Source organism: Suncus etruscus, chromosome 17, assembly GCF_024139225.1.
Source record: "Suncus etruscus isolate mSunEtr1 chromosome 17, mSunEtr1.pri.cur, whole genome shotgun sequence".
In the NCBI taxonomy this organism is placed as follows: Eukaryota; Metazoa; Chordata; class Mammalia; order Eulipotyphla; family Soricidae; genus Suncus; species Suncus etruscus.
In genome coordinates, this window is record NC_064864.1 from 62,400,546 (window position 1) to 62,417,100 (window position 16,555).

The 16,555-nt window shown below is 42.9% G+C and overlaps 1 protein-coding gene across 1 annotated transcript in view; it reads right to left on the bottom strand.

Annotated features, from left to right (window-relative positions):
- The window catches only part of GFRA1 (GDNF family receptor alpha 1), a 231,360-nt gene that overhangs the window by 53,142 nt on the left and 161,663 nt on the right, over positions 1 to 16,555 (bottom strand). Inside the window, exon 4 of the mRNA XM_049764478.1 lies at positions 5,592 to 5,928. Coding sequence (XP_049620435.1) covers positions 5,592 to 5,928 — 337 coding nt within the window. The remainder of the gene's footprint in view (positions 1 to 5,591; positions 5,929 to 16,555) is intronic.

Below are 16,555 nucleotides of genomic sequence, written 5' to 3' on the forward strand. Positions count from 1 at the left end.
TCCATGGTGCCCATCAGACCTCCACTCCTTTCTCTTTTTTCTGGGCCTCTCATACCCACTCCACTCTCCCCGGGCCAGACCATCACCCCAGGCCTCCTGGATGGTACCTCCAGTCTTCATGCCATCCTGCACATGGCAGCAACCAGAGCCCCATGGTCATTTGTTTCTTGTAATATTACAACCAGGCCAGGATAACCCTGACAATGAGCTTGTAGATGATACTGAGTGACTTTTATCCCCAATTCTCAGCCTCCTGACCTCCACCATACCCTCAAAAAAGAACTGCTATCCCTCTGCTTGAGCTCCCCTGCACAAGTCACCTAGTCTCAACTGAAATCTCTGGAGATCCTTTCTGGGACCCTCTAAATATGGGACCTCTCTTGAGGCTTCCTGGGTACATTCTAGCCTCTTCTTTTTATTTTCCTTCTGAAATATGGTAAAAGATAGCTTGGAGCTAAGACTATGATTGTCCCTGCAGAGCTACTTGGCCAATAGAACATACAAAAGAGCAGCTTCTCTTCCTCCTCCAGACCAGGAGAGGCCGCGGGGAGAATCAGGAGGGTGGTGAAGGCAGCCAGGACTAGTGCGAGAGAGGAGAAAACACAGATAAAGGGGTGAGCAGGGTGGTAGAGTTTGGGAGAGACAAGACTGCAGGGGACAAACAAACAGCTTCTCACCCATCAGCCCTGCCCAAGGATAGGTAGGAAAAGACACAAGTGCTGAGATGAAATGAGTCTAGGAATGACTTTAACCTGGGTCCCAACTGAGGTCACTGAGCAAGGTAGGGACATGTGTGTACCTGAATCCTGCTTAGCTGGTGCCCAAAGGCCACCAGCTCTACCAGCTTCTGCAAGTGCAATCCTGAGTAATCCCCAGAGCTCCTAGTTCTCCCTGGCTGCTGGTATCTGGGATGAGGTGGCAGAGTCTGTCAGGACATCCATGCTCTTCTCTTGAGAGTCCAGAAAGGTCTTCCACAGGCACACAGGATACCAGCAGTCCCCATGTCTCAGGCACAGGTGGACACATTCAACAGGGAGCCACCAGAGCTCACAGACTTGCTAAAGACACCCATGTAATCATCTGAAATGGAAACTGCTCAAATGAACTGGAAAATGTTTAACTTGTATCTTCTCACATTCCAGAACCTTTCCTTCCACGGTTCAAACGTTTGCATTGTCTAATTGCCGATTTCCATTTGTGAATAAATCCGCGTAAAATAAAATTAACTGGCAAATTAATCTACCCATCTTGTTGTAGGTATTAATTATCCTCTGAGCCATTTTCAACTATGCTCACCACATGTCAAGACAGGCCTGGATGGAGTGACGCAGAATCAAGGTTCAAGTCAGGGCTTTAGTACAGGCATCAAAGATGCATAAAAGGGGATGAAGTTCAAATGCAAAATTACCTTCCTCACCTTCCTGGGCTTAGCACATGTCTCAGAACAGAAATGAATTGCATGGTTTTGTGACAGTTTTCCCCAGCAAAACCAAGTAATAAATTAATAACCACACAGTTTTACAGAATTTCTCAGGGACAGCCTTTGTGGAGATCATGGAGCTGGCTAAGGGGCAAGTTTGGGAATCGTCTGTATTTTCTGTCTGTACCCAGGGAGACCATCTTCTTGGTTCTGCCAACAAACAACACACAGGTCTCCAAGACACAACAATCAGCCCCTCCCCACCATCCCAGAGGAGAAACAAATCCATCTGGGGACCTAAACAAATCACCGCAGTTGGAAATGATGGAGAATCAGAGATTCAAGTTTCTTCCTAGAAGGAATGAGAAATGAGATCTCCTTGACCAAGCATTGTTGTAGTCTTAAGGAAGGAAGAAAATTCTATACTATTTATCCTATTCCAATGGATGGCCTCTTGAGACTTTATAGCAAATGAATTAAGCTTGGCGCAGAGGACAAATGCTGTCTGACTCTGCTTATGCGGTATATCTAAGCACCCCCAAACTCTCTGAAGCAGAGAATAGACTGCAGCTGCTGAGAGCAGGGGCAGGTCTGTGCTAATTAAAGGTTCAAGTATGCAGTATGAGGAAGCCCCAGAGAGCTGATGCCCATGTTTTACCTACAACTAACGATCCTGCGAACTGCAAATCAGTAAGAGGGTTGATCTGCACTTGTTTACTTACCAAAATAACATGCTGCAAGGAAAGAAAAGACAAAACTAGGTTCACCTAGGAACACATTCAGGAAGACTCTGGACACTGTTCCCACTGGAGGGGTCTCTGGTGGAACCATTCACAACCCTACACCCAGGAGAAAACGCCAAGCTCCAAGAAAGGGTGCTACATACTAGTATGGACAAAGAATTGTCAATCTGGCACCAATGGGTGCAGCTAACACCTCTGTCTCAGAGCAGAAAGGCCAAGAAGGGCCCACCCCAAATCACCAAGAATCCTCTGGGCCATTCTCAACAATGACACCATATGGCCATTGCTAAAATTACAAAGCTGGGGGCTGGTGGCCTTCCTTTCTCCCCCATGCTTGGTCTTAGAAGCAGAGGAGTTTGGGGGTTTTATTTGCTAACAGAAGGAGGTCAAAGTACAAGAAGGAAGATTTTGATTCTAGACTTCATGGTAATAACGGAGGTTTGAGGCATCCAAGTGACTCATTAGAAACATTGAAAAATGTGAATGTTTGTAGTACCCTGAGCTAAGGACCAAATAAATACTGAGATTATTGTGGAAATCTGCATCTGAGGGAAAGGAGGGAAGAAACAAGCTGAGATGGTGCCTATGCAATAAGACCTGCCATAGATACCTGGAAAGCAAACCGGTCCTGACTTCCTTCAGGGCATATGGGGGAGAACAAAGGCATTTAAATTCCATCATGCTCCACTAGTAATACCACACAGGTGCTTTTTTGGCAGACAAATCTGGGGGCCCTGGGGTGAATCTCTAACTTCTCCTTTCTCAAGCAGACAGGAATCTATCAGCTTTCCAAAGAAAGGGAAACAGTCTAAAGGAAAAGCTTGACTGTGTAACTTCTGTCTGAAGGCACCAGATTGGAGAGAAGGTTCTGTATAAAGGCTCTGTGGCCCTGGGAGAGAAAGCTGTGAGTTGGTGGTGTGCAGTGAGTGGTGGCAATGTGTGCTTGAGTGGCATGCAGCCCATGCTGTGCAGTGAGTGATGTGCAGTGAGCTGTGTGCAGTAAGCAGGAAATCTCCCTTAGGCAGGAAGTCTGGAAGAACTTGGGCAGCTCTTTTGTGGTTGTTAATGGCTCGTCTGAATAACCTGAGTTTTCAAAGAATAAAGTTTGGGGTCTGGGGAGAAAGAACAGGGGATATGGTGTTTGTCTTACATGCAGCTGACTGTTTCAACCCTGGCACAAGTGGTTCCCTGGATCTGCCTTAAATGATCTGAGTTTAGGAGCAATCCTCGAGCAGCCCCCAAACATTCAAATAATACTCTCACACACATATACACACATAGAGTCTGGGTTTAAGGAAGACATTTTCTCATTTGCACCCTTTCCTGGTGAAGATCAACAAAATCTTTAATTCACCCCTGGATAGATGTTTGCCCCAATTCCTGGATTAGAGCATGAGAACCTGGAAATGTACACGAAGCCCAATTCACCCTACTTGCAGGTGCTGTTTCACAGAGCAGCAAGACTGAGAAGGGTCAGAGCAGGAATCACAACCATAAAGTCTAATAAAGTGAGAGCCAGCACAGCCAGTCTGCCTTAGCCTCCACAGTTTAAATGACACTCCCCATGTCTGATGGGCAAGAGAGTCATGGCAATTCAGGCTCTGGAAGGATATGATGGGATAAGTCACTTCATCATGGGTGACACTGGGGCACATCTCTGATTCCTTTTCTCAAGATGAACAGAGGTTGCCTCAATTAAAATGAAAGGGCACCCACATGGACACAGGCTATGAAAGAATCTGGACCTGGACCTCCTCAAGTGTCCACAGAGACCCTCTCAGGCAGCTGCTGTTGACATCATCCAACCATGGGTGACCAGGCACCAGTACCCCAGATGTTCAACTCCCAGAAAAGTCTCAGTTCAGTTGGAAATTAAGTTCTGATGAACTCCTGAAGTGCTCCTGTAAGGAGCAGGTAAGACAAAACCATAGTCAAGGAGGCTTTCAGATCTGGGCTCTTCCAATCCCCACACTATGCACTTCCCTGGCCTTATTCTGCATCAAAGACTTGGCCACCAAAGCAGATATTCTTTGAGTCTGGGAATGGGCTTCCCAGTTCTAGCTCAACAGGGGCCTTGCTTCTTCTATAGATCCTTCTACTACCACTTTATAAGACCTCAGAGGTCTTAGGGTTGTGAAGTCCATGGGAGCTGTGTTCCCAACTTCTTCCATCCTCCACATGGTGCAAGGTACTCAAGTCCCTTCTCCTACTGCAGCTCTCACTCCCTGCGTTAGACTCCAGTGAGTAGAACTTGTCACAGCAAGACCCAGCACTGAGTGGGCAATACAGGTGGCAAGGACTTTTGTTTCCCACTGGTCCTTTGTGAAGCCGAGAAAAGAAGGGTACTCCTTCTGCCAGAACAAGACTCAAGATGATTGGGAGCTCAGCTTAAAGAAACGGGCAGCCATTGACTTCCCTGGCTCACTGAGTTTTAGGAATGGGAAATCATGGAGCAGGCAAGCAGCCAGCTACACCTTCATCCATTCATTCTGAAAACACTGGCCTGAGTGATGTAGAGGACAATGTCAGACCTGGCAGACTCTGCCCTAGGGACATAGGAAAGGAGTTCTGTCTGCCATCCACCATGTGAAAATGCATTCTAGACTGGCTTGTACTATATCTTCAGTGCCAACATTGCCTCAGGAGGCAAATCCTTGCCTCTGTCTTTCGAAACCCACTTACTCCCAGCAGTCACTGGATTTGGCCTGGGCTCTGGCAGGCCAACAGTCTAACTGCAGAGAGCGAGGGCTGAATAGGAGCACAGTATACTGAAACCCTTGATCTTCCCCTTGATCCAATTCTGGGCTGGTTTTGTTTAGTTTCCAAACACATAGAAAATGTTCAGGAAACTCCTTCAGACATTCACACTGAATGAAAATATGGCCCCAAAGGAAAGGAAGCCACATCTTCCACATCAGACAAACAGGGTCTCATCTTCCATGGGAAAAAGATCTGCAAGCACCATCAAGTGGGGCAGCACACTTCTTAGTCACATAGCTGAACAATCCGACCATATAGAAAGTTCTAGAAGTTCTCTTTTTCAGGGATTTTTTTGACCATGACCATTTAGTCTATCAGCTGGTCTCTTCTGGTTTTCTGACCTTGAATGTCAAGACTCTTCAGAGTTTCAGCCCAACTTCTTATCTCCAAGACTTTATGGCAGAAATCCCCTGGCCTAGTGCTCATTGTCATTAGCCAGGTACCTCTAAAGCTTTTCCAGGTTTTAAGATGAAAATCTGCCCCTATCAGATGAACCTGCCTGGGTGCTGAGAACTCTATGCCAAGACACTTTAGGCCACTGTACTCCATAGAAAGCCCTGCCTCTGTCCTCCCACAGAGGAAAAACAGGAAAGGGAGTCTGACCACGAAAGCAGCCAGAAAGGTGGTTGGTCCTTGTGGCCTCCCTCAGTGGCACTGGGGGTGCTTACCTGCAGATGTAATTGGTCTTGCAGGAGTCCTGGAGATTCAGGCAGTTGGGTTTCTCTCTCTCCTCATAGGAACACACGGGCACGATGGTCTGACGCCTGCGCTCGGTGCAGGCAATATCTCGGCATGAACAGAAGAGCATCCCGTAGCTGTGCTTCGCTGGCACCTTGTCGAAGAACTGCCGGAGAGCCTTGTGGCACTTGCGGCGGTTGCACACCTCATTGGACATGCTGCTGGTGCATGGGGTGATGTAGGCGGACCTGTACTTCTTGCAAGTGTCATCAAGGTTGCATGCCTTGGCTGCATCCAGGCAGTTGTTCCCTTTGGAAATGTGCTCAACTGCAAAAGAGGAGGGAAAGCAGGTGTGATCAGCGTGCCCAGGGACAAGGCTGCTCTCTCCATCACTGTGTTCGGGCCACACTGTAATGTCCCTGGCAGCTTGGGAGCTCTCACCAAGCCCGGGTATGGAAGCTAATGACTTCTGAATGACTTAATGAGTTTGTGACAAGGAGCGTGTGTGGGTCGTATGACCACCAGGAGTCCATGCATACTCGTGGCATTTTCTTAGACATATAATTAGGAGGTACTGAGAGAGGCCAAAGGCACTCAGACACCTGCCCAGCTCCATATAAACAAGGCAACAGGAGAATGAGTTCTCAGCTCCTGGTTTGTACATTGAAATTAGGGCAAAAGTAAAAAAGAGCAACAAATTATATACTTGTTCATTATACTGTATATAAAATGATGTGCTGAATGTAAGTATAATTGCCATGCATTCCTCCAGGAATATAATTATGTAATAAATGCATATAGTACATGCTAATTACTATATGATTACAAGTAATTACATGGTTATTTGAGCCTAGAAGACAAAATATTATGCCAGGCTCTCTAAACAGGAAGAAGCAACTACAATGAAGCTGTATTTAAGTTCTAGCTCACAGGCCATTGGAAGAAAACCAGAATAAATTACATTAAATTTTGCAAACCTCAATTACCACTTAACTCGCTGCATAGGAGATGTAGCATCTATGAGTATTGAGGTGGCAGATTGGAAAAAATTTAGCAGCGATTTTGGAAATAATTTCAGTGGGCTTTCAACCCCTCGGCCTTTGGAAACTCACAGAACATATGCTGCCATTGGCCCAAGCCTTTGTGCTCATATGGACTCACAAGCCAGGTTTGCCCGGCTGCATGGCCAGGGAAAGCATGGTGGAAGAAAGCCCCATGGGGGAAGACTACAGGGTCTGGCAAGAATCAATCCACTGGGTAAAGTTCAAAGATGGACATGGAAATTAAATGATACAGAGGGAGAGGGATAGACATAGAATAATCTCACTCATTTGTGCAATATAAGAAAGATAAAAGATAGTATGATATTAATATCCAGAGACGATAGCAATGAGGATCAGGAGGACAAGTCCATGGTAGGAAGCTAGCCACAGAATGGTGAGTGCAGTTAGGGTAGTGAATGTGCAAGTCCACTGTGTCAATGATAGTTGGAACTGATCACTCTGGACAAGAACTAGGTGCTGAAAGGGGATAAAGAGATATGCATGTATCCCTTCATTTACAATAGTGCAAACAACACTGTCAGAAAAGAAGAAAGAGAAATGCCTGAGCCATGGGTAGGCATGGGAGGGTGGGTGAGAGAAAAACTGGGGACAGGAAATGTGCACTGGTGAAGGGTGATGCACATTCTATTACTGAAACTCAACCATGAACAATTTTGTAACCACAGTGCTTAAATAAAATAATTATTTAAAAAAAAAGATGAATGAAAGCTGAAGATTGGGGAACATAGTTCCACAGTTCAGGCAAGTGCCTTGTGTTGGATCCTCCACACCATACAGCTTCCTTAGCATCAAGGGACAGCTCTGAAAGCCCCCCAGGCAACTGTAGGAATGGCCACAAAGGCCCTTAAGCATTTCCTGGGAGGTTTTAGGGATCCTCAGTACCTCAAGACCTGAGGCACCAGCTGGCTCCCAGGTAGGCTGAATATCCCCTGAGCATGGCCCTTGTACTTCCATAGTACTACTCAGGAAGCTTCCATTGCTGAGCAGGCAAGGGAAATGGAACTCTATCAATACAAGTGTTTTCATGTGGGGTGAGTAGCTGGGGCCATGGGAGAAAACTTCCAGAGCCAGGTTGTATGTGGGTCCATAGAAAAAAGACACTCAGTGTAGCCGTGACATTTAATTTAGTACGGTCAGCAGACAAGTGTGACGTCTGGGCCGGTGGTTCCTGTTCCAACTCAGCCTCTCTCTCAACTCTCCTTTCAGCCCTAGAGAATCCCTATTGTTGGAACTTTACAACCCACTCAAAAAGCAAAGCAAGGAAAAGCCAGCTTCCCCAAAGAAGGCTTGTGGAACTAAAATGTGTGTGTTTCATTCAGGTATAAAGGGAACAAGGCAGAAACTTTAACTTCCAAGGCAAAGAAAAACCTGCCAGTGGAGATGACAGGACCTAGCCCACAGGACCTCAAGTTGCAGGAAGCAAGCCAGGCTCAAGATACCTTCCCTATAGGATGTATCCAACATGTCACCAGTCAAAGATACAAAGAGCAGTGGGAGGGTGATCCAAGGCTGTGGAAGGGGAAATGGGGAGTGGGGATCCAAGCGTACCAAATTCCCATTACAGGAGATGGGGAAGTTCCAGAATCGGTAGCTCACTACTTTGACAGGGCCAATATTGGATCTATCAGCACAATGTCTGTGAGGGGGATGGAGTGTGTGAAATGTGTGTACTACAAGAAAAAGCTGAGAAAATAAGAAAGTAAAAGGCACCCAAGCAGGACCACATTTCAGGGGAGAAAACAGCTCTTACTGTTTGGCTAATTGAAGACAATCCAACAAAAATAAAGCTGAAGGCAGAAACTGTGCTTCAGTTTCATAAGCAAATCAAGAACAGGTCCATGAACACAACCAGGGAATGTGGCAGCCAACCCATGAGAGAATTACTCCTTCTTAGGGTGCTGTATGGGAAGAAGGCTGCATCCATGTCTCTGAAGGCTTACCAAGCAAGCCTGAGGTCTGTTATCCATCAGCACCTTCCCTGGCCAACACCTCCATCTCCACACTCAGGATTCACGAATACAAGAAGCAACATATTCACCATCAGCCCTGACAACATCCCCAGGGCCTCCCAGCCCAGTGACAGTTCAGCCTTCTCTGCTGACACATTTCAGGCTGTGCTGTGAAGCCCGAGGGCAGCGATTTATATTCTCGAAGGCCTACTGCTCGCCAGGAGATCTATCCTTCATGCATATTTTATAAGGCCCTAAAATGAATGAATGTGACCATATTTTGGATCATCTGGATGAGGGCCTTAAGGCGAGATTCCAGTAAAACAATGTCACTACCTGTATTTACCCTTGCCTGGGTTTTAAATGGTCCTTTGTGTCAGAAAGAGAACAGAGACACTGAGGTGGACTGGAGACAACAAGGATGTCAGGAGCTACCAGACCAGTTCATGTCAATCAAAATGGAGAAAACTGTCAGCAAAGTGAAGGCACTGCAGGGACCTGGCCATCCAGGCCACCAGCCTCTAAGAACTTGGACTGAAAGGGCATTCATTCCAATGAAAGGTATCAATTAAGCTCCAACTGAACAAAAATCCTCCCTTCTGTTACATTAATGCCATTAACTTGTCTTTTTTAGTTTCAAAGGTTTCTTATATAACTCCAAAAGCAGCTCATACTACATTTGATTTGATATGAGTTGCTTTTGGAGTTGTATAAAAGCAGCCTCTGTGCTTCCAGGTTCCTAGATTTCATGTACCTTTGAACAAGAATAATAAAACACAACTAGTTGAAATTCCAAATATTTCTTTCTGAGTAGTGTTCTACTACTTGAAGTTCTTAAAACTGGTTTTCAAAACTGACCTGTGGGGGAGAAAAATCCTCTACGTAGAGTATTGACAATGTCGTTTGGGGGCTTAAAACCAAACATCAAAATGAAAAAATGAATAAATGAATTATTTTAGCTAAAGAGATTGGGTTTGGGGAGCAGCAGTAGAATGGCATCTTCACAGGTATGAGATCAACAGTCAGATCCTCGGCACTCCTGATCTCCAAAATAAATTAACAAGCCCTGTGCACAGAGCCAGGAGTACACCTGAGCACCTGTAAGTGTGGCCCCAAAATAAACCAGGAAACAGATTTTCAGAAAAGATACAAACATAACGACTCTGACCAAGGAATGTGTCAGTGGTAAAGCATAATCTTTAATCCAAACATAAATCTTTAAAACAGAAACATTTCAACGCTCTTATTCTTTTATTCTTTTCTTTACTTTTCTTCTTCCTTTTTTTTTTTTTTTTTTTTTTTGGTTTCTTTGGGCCACATCTGGCAGCTCTCAGGGTTACTCCTGGCTCTGCTCTCAGAATTTGCTCTTGGCAGGCTGGAGGGACCTTATGAGATGCCAGGGATGACACCTGGGTTGGCTGCATGCAAGGCAAATGGCCTCCTCTCTGTGTTATTGCTCTGGCTCCTGCACTTTTTTCTTAATACAAACTTTCCACAAGGAGTCCAATTAAAAATGTACAAATACTTTAGGTACATGAAAAAGTTTTAATATCACTAATCACTGCATAAATACAAACCAAAACTACAGAAAAATATCATCTCACACTCATTAGAGGAAACATCAACCGAAATACAAACAGGAGCAGGGTCTGGTAAGAGCATGGAGAAAATACAGCCCTTGGATCTGTCTGTTAAGATTGTGACTAATAGAGCCACCCTGGAAAATGGTATAAAGGACCTTCACAAGACTGAAAACAGAAATACCAAAATACCTCATTAGGCTATGGACATAGCCCATGTCCAAGCCGCACTGGCTATCATTGCCAGTTCATACATGAAAATAGCCTAAGTGGTAGGTGATGGGTGAGTGGATAAAGAAACTGTGTATATGCATGCAATGGAACACTATTCAGTTATAGAAACTTAAGAAATCAGGCCATTTTTCAACACAGACCTTGATAACATTATGCTATGTTCATAAGTTAGAGAAAGACAGGTATTGTATAAGCCCATCTATATAGAAATGTAAAACACAAAAAAACAGACATTAGATTTGTGGTTTCCAGAAGCAGAGAGATTGAAACAGACTTAATGAATGAAGGTGGGCAGGAGAAAGAAAAGTCACATTGTCAATAAGTGCTGGGATAGGACGTTTGTGATGACTATTATTAACACTATTGCATAATCTATTTGCAAGTTGTTAAAAGAGAATATACTAAATGTTGTCATAGCAAGGAAAATGTTTCTTTCTCCATAAGGAAAATGTTTCTTTCTCCATATTTTTAGTATCCATATGAGGTGAAAAACATTAACTAAACTTGTAGTAATCATTTCCCAATCTGTGCTAAGTCAAATCATAATGTTCCACACCTCAAACTTCTGTAATGCTATGTGCCAACTATAGCTCTATCAAACTGACAATAAATGCCCTAGACTAATTATACATTTTGTTTAATAATGTTGGGTTCCTTTTAAAAATTGTTAAGGCTCAGGCTGGGGAGGCAGCTCAAAGGGCTCATGTACATGTGCTCAGTATGTGAAACTATGGTCCAGGCCAGGAAGAGCCATTCTCAAAAAATTAAATTACTACAATATACAAATGACTATTTTTTCCATGTTGCCAAGAAGTTAAGTGGACCACTTTATTGTCCAACCAAAGATTATTCCACGAATCACTCAGCTGATTCTATTCTCACTGACCCATAGTCATGCCAGAGCTTTAGTCTCCTCACCACCATTATTTCAGTCTGTGATGAACTCTAGAATGAAACCTTGCACATTCAGACCAGCACAAATTTACTAACTGATCTACAGTGTAAATTATGCTTTCTTTTTTTTTTTTTGTTTCTGATTCTAATACACATAAAACATCCTCAACATCACTATAGTGGTGAGGGCAGTTAGAGAAACAACTATGCTGAGAATTATCATAACAATGTCAGTGAGTGAGGGATGTAGAAAGCTGTCTGGAATACAGGTGGTGAATGGCAGAAGGAGGAGATGGGGCAATGGTGATTGGAAGATTGCACTGGTGAAGGGGGTGTTTTTATGACTAAAACCCAACTACAATCATGTTTGTAGTCATGGTGTTTAAATAAAGATGTTATTATTAAAAAAAATACCAAAGCAGCCAGTGTTAGCCAAAAAGCAGAACCTGGAAAAGAGTGAAAAAAGGAAGAAGACCAGAATAATGTTCCTTAAAATACAAAAAATACTTTACAGAAAAGCCAAATATTAAAAAGGTAATGCACCATGACCAACCAGAGTTTATCTTATAATGCAAGGTTGGTTTAGTACTTAAAAATCAATGCAATCCACTACACTGACAGGAAGAGAACCAAATGAGTTTTTCAGCAAAGAAAAAGTAGTCATTAGAGGATGCTCCACATCAGCCTGACATCGAAGAAAGAAATGCACAGAATCCAGAGTCTTTAAATATAAGAATCTGATACCAACACTAGCTAAAGTGTGAAAAAGTTTCACCGGGACCATGGAGAATGACTCGAGTTGGACGGACTGGTATGCCTGGAACCCAGAATCAGTCTTATGCTAATAACTTCTGGGGTGAGGTCTTTTTGTAATCAGGTCAAGGATTTTTTTTTTCCATTTTCCCTTTTTTTCTGGACCTATGCAAACAACGGCGATTGCCATTATCACACCTTTACTATATTTTTTTACTCTTATTCTTTAAGGAAAAAAAAAAACAACTTACTGAACTTAAAAACAAATAACTGTAGTAGAATGCCTGTCTCGAATACAGGCAGGGGTTGGGAAGGGGGGAGGGGGTAGTGTTACACTCGTGAAGGGGGTGTTCTGATTATGACTGTAACCCAACTACGATCATGTTACTTAAATAAAAATATATTTAAAAAAAAGAAAGAAAAAGTAGTCATCATATTTCAACATACATCTCTATGTCTAGCTTAAAAGAGAAAGAGATGGGCCCAGAGCAATTGCATAACTGGTAGGGCATTTATTTGCCTTGCATGCTGCCAACCTGGGTTCAATCCCCGGTGTCCCATATAATCCCCCCAAGCCTGCTGGGAATGATTTCTGAGCTCAGAGCTAGGAGTAACCTCTGAGCACTGCCAGGTGTTGGCCCAAAACGAGAGAGACAGAGACAGAGATAGAGAGAGAGAGAGAGAGAGAGAGACAGACAGACAGACAGACAGACAGACAGACAGACAGAGACACAGAGAGAAGTACCAGCAATTTAAGCAGAGAAGCTTCTTAATCAGATAAAGCATATGTGAAAGATTTATAGTCAAAACAGCATTTGGTGGTGAAATATTGATTCTACTCTACAATTAGGAACAGGAAAGGTTTCTATTTTATTGTTTATAGTGCATATGGTTTCAGAGTTTCTAGCAACTTGAATAGGTAATCCTAGGGTACAATAGAAAGAATGGAAAAGATGTCTATATTTTCAGATAAATTTGAAAATCCTGAAGCACCTACTAAACAACTGCTAGAACTGATTAATAAAATCTGTCAAATCAAGAATACAAAGTTTATATTAAAAACCTAACAATATTTTTGGAACGATCAGCAAAAACTTGTAGAAACAAATATCAAACAAAATTACATTCATATAGAACCAATTCTTAAATAGTGCCATTTAAGAACAAATCTAACAAAAATACTTCTAAGTTCTCTAAACTGAAAATAAAAAACTGCTGAATTCAAGGGAAAATTCAAAGGAAGCATAAATAAAGAGAAGTACAATGGATCAGAGAGTTCAAAATTGTAAGATGTCAATTATCTTCATTCATGTTATGTTTTGAAAGTGGGAAACTGATGCTAGAATTTTTGAGGAAATACGTGGGAGCGAGCATAGACAAAGCAGTTTGAAAAAAGAATGAAGGGCCTAGAGGGCTTTCTACCAAGCTAAGCATTTGCTATGAAATTATCAAGCCAGTATGATAGGGCGGTTATAGATAAATCATTAAGCCATGGAATAGAAGTCATATCTCAGAACTTTACCTGTGCATCTCCACATCAACTGCTTTCTGACCAAAAGTAAATAAAGAGAAAACAAGCTTTTTCAACAAATAAAGACTAGAATAATTTTAAGTATATGAAAGACAATACACTCCACAAGCTCTACTTAACAACATATAAAAATGAATACAACATGGAACCCGGATTTAAACATGAAAGCGAAAGCCTTGCAATCACAATATAAAGTGATCCTGGGATGAAGTAAAGGTGTTTTAGAGAGAATTACATAAAGTAGTGGCTATAAAAGATCATAATTATTACATTTTATTTCATAAAAATGGAAACTCCTGCACATCAATAAACACACTAAAAATGAATGAATTACAGAAGAGAGCACTGAAAACAGCTGACCAAGAATTAGTGTCTAAAATATATTCAGAATGCTTAAAAATAAAGAACAAAAAACACACTGAAAAATAAACCACATATCTGCATAAATATACTTGACCCAGATGATATGTATATGAACAAGAAGCACATGCAGTGCTCAACATTACAGTTTATCATGTAAACGTCAGGAAAACCACAGTAATACCCCAGAAATACTCACCAAGATTGTTAAAATAAAAAATGAGGGAACAGAAAGCTAGTACTTGGGTAAGGTGCACATCTTGAGTTTTACCAACCCTGTCCAATCTCTGGCACTGAATATGGTGCCCTGAGCATCATTGCCAGAAGTGAGCTCTGAGCACTGATGGGTAGAGCCCCAGAACTCTAAAGAAATAAAATAATCTACAATATCAAGTACTGTCAAAAAGGCAACAGCCTTCGAAATTCCGTGCATTGTTGTTAGAGTGTAAAATGATTCAAAAACATTAGGATATTATTGGGCAACATTATTATGACACTAAACATACACATATCCCTATGACCAAGGGACCAAAAGACTAGTATGAGACTTATAAAACTGTCTAAATAGTAAATCAGAGCCCAAAATCCCCTCCTGCCCACCAATGAAGTGAAAAAGATGGTTAAACAAAAGGTTCTAGCCTTACAATACGACTCAAAAACAAAACTGACTGAAACATGTCAGAGCAGCATATCAGAACACAATACACTGAGCTAGGTTAAAATAAAAACAAGTCTTTTAATTTTCATCATTGAGTCACTACCAGTGGTATTGGAAAATCATATGCTACCAGGGATTGAATTGGTGTCTCATGCACTGACAGCACTTTCCCACTGCAGTCCATCCTTCTGAGTCCTTAGACTCCGCTCCCAAATAAAAATAAAAGTCAGACACAAAATACCCACTTTGTGTGTGCATATTTTCTCTGTGTGGAGCTGTACAACAGGTAACAAATTAATGGTAAAAAAAAAAAAAATTTGAAAGGGTGAGTGCTTCCTGGAGAAAAAAGCTTGGGCTGGCTGGGAAGGGGCCAGAGGGAACTTTCTGGTATAAAGGTAATCTTCACCCTCTTGATAAAAGTTTAGGATAAAACTCAGGAAACAATACACTTAAGACTTGTTTGTCTGGGGCTTGTAACCCTAGTAGAGTAGGCAGGGTGTTTGCACATGGCTGACTCAGATTCGATCTCCAATACCCCATATGGTCCCCTGAGTCAATCAGGAGTGATCCCCTGAGTACAAAGCCAGGAGTAAGCCTTGAGCATAACTGGGTGTGGCCCAAAACCTGAAAAATTAATCAGTGAGTATAAATTTTACCCAAAAAGAAAAAAAAAACTAAACAAACACTGATACATACTTAATGAAATGCATGTAGAAGCATTTAGGGAAAGCATATTGATTTTTTAAAAACCCAGATGGATTGATAGGTGGACTGAAGGATCAATAGATGGACACTTACAAAGCAATTACATTCTAATTTAATTGTAGCATCTACATGGGGAATGGGCTAGAGAAGTGTCTCCATTTCTCTAAAATTTAATAATGCTCAAAAAAAAAAAAACATAGGAAGGGTATATCCCATCCTTAAAAGAAATATTTTTAGGATATGGAAGACAGGTTGAAGTCCCACTTTGCAACTTCTTTGGGAGGGCACACTGGCTAGTGCCCAGAGCTTACTCCCAGCTCTGATCAGAGTCACTCCTGGTGGACTCAAGGAAACATATGGGGTTCCATATGGACTCCTGGGGGTCATGTGCCATTTGGCAGGGATAGAAGCAGTCTCCAGGATATAAGGCAAATGCCTTAATCCCTATACTGTCTCTCCAGCCTTCCCCTCCTTCCATATGCCTCCTCACAATCTTCCCTCCACCTCTGTGTAAACAAGGCTTCCCCTGCTGTATCAAAGTTCACATAAGCGCACTCAAGTGCCAGGACAGAGGTATAGAGCACAGAGTAGAATTTTCACTAGGTCTAAAAAAGATCTCTCTCCTCTTAGAACAAGAATCCCCCTAAGACGCCCAGAAAGGCAGAGGGAGGGTGGGCACATGAGTGTCACCCAATTCTCCACCAATTCACCTTGTACCAGGGATAGGAGGGTAAACATGCACCTTCCCACCCCATCTGCCCTGATCCAACCTCTTCCCAGCTCCTTGTAGAGCCCAGATCATAGTATAAAAATGCTCTTTATTTTGGGGGAGAGGGGTCACTTCCGGCTGTGCTCAGGGGTTCCTCCTGGCTCTACACTCAGAAATTGCTTCTGGCATATGGGATGCTGGGATTCTAACCACTATCCTTCTGCATGCAAAGCAAACACACTACCTCCATGCTATTTCTCCGGCCCTGTGAAAATGCTCTTGCCCCTGCACCTCCGGCTATCATTTCCCTCCACCTGCTACTGTGTTCTTGCCCTAACTCAGGAGGAGCTGTCTGCAGGGGACCTCTCTTGCAGGCTGTCTCTTGAGGGACTACTGAGGAGCCTCACACAGCACTAGTCCAGCTCTGTACTGTAGAAAAATGCCATTAAATCATCGGTTCCTTCCCAATGCAGACAGAGTCGTGGTCTGACCTAGCAGCAATGGAACACCAACTCCC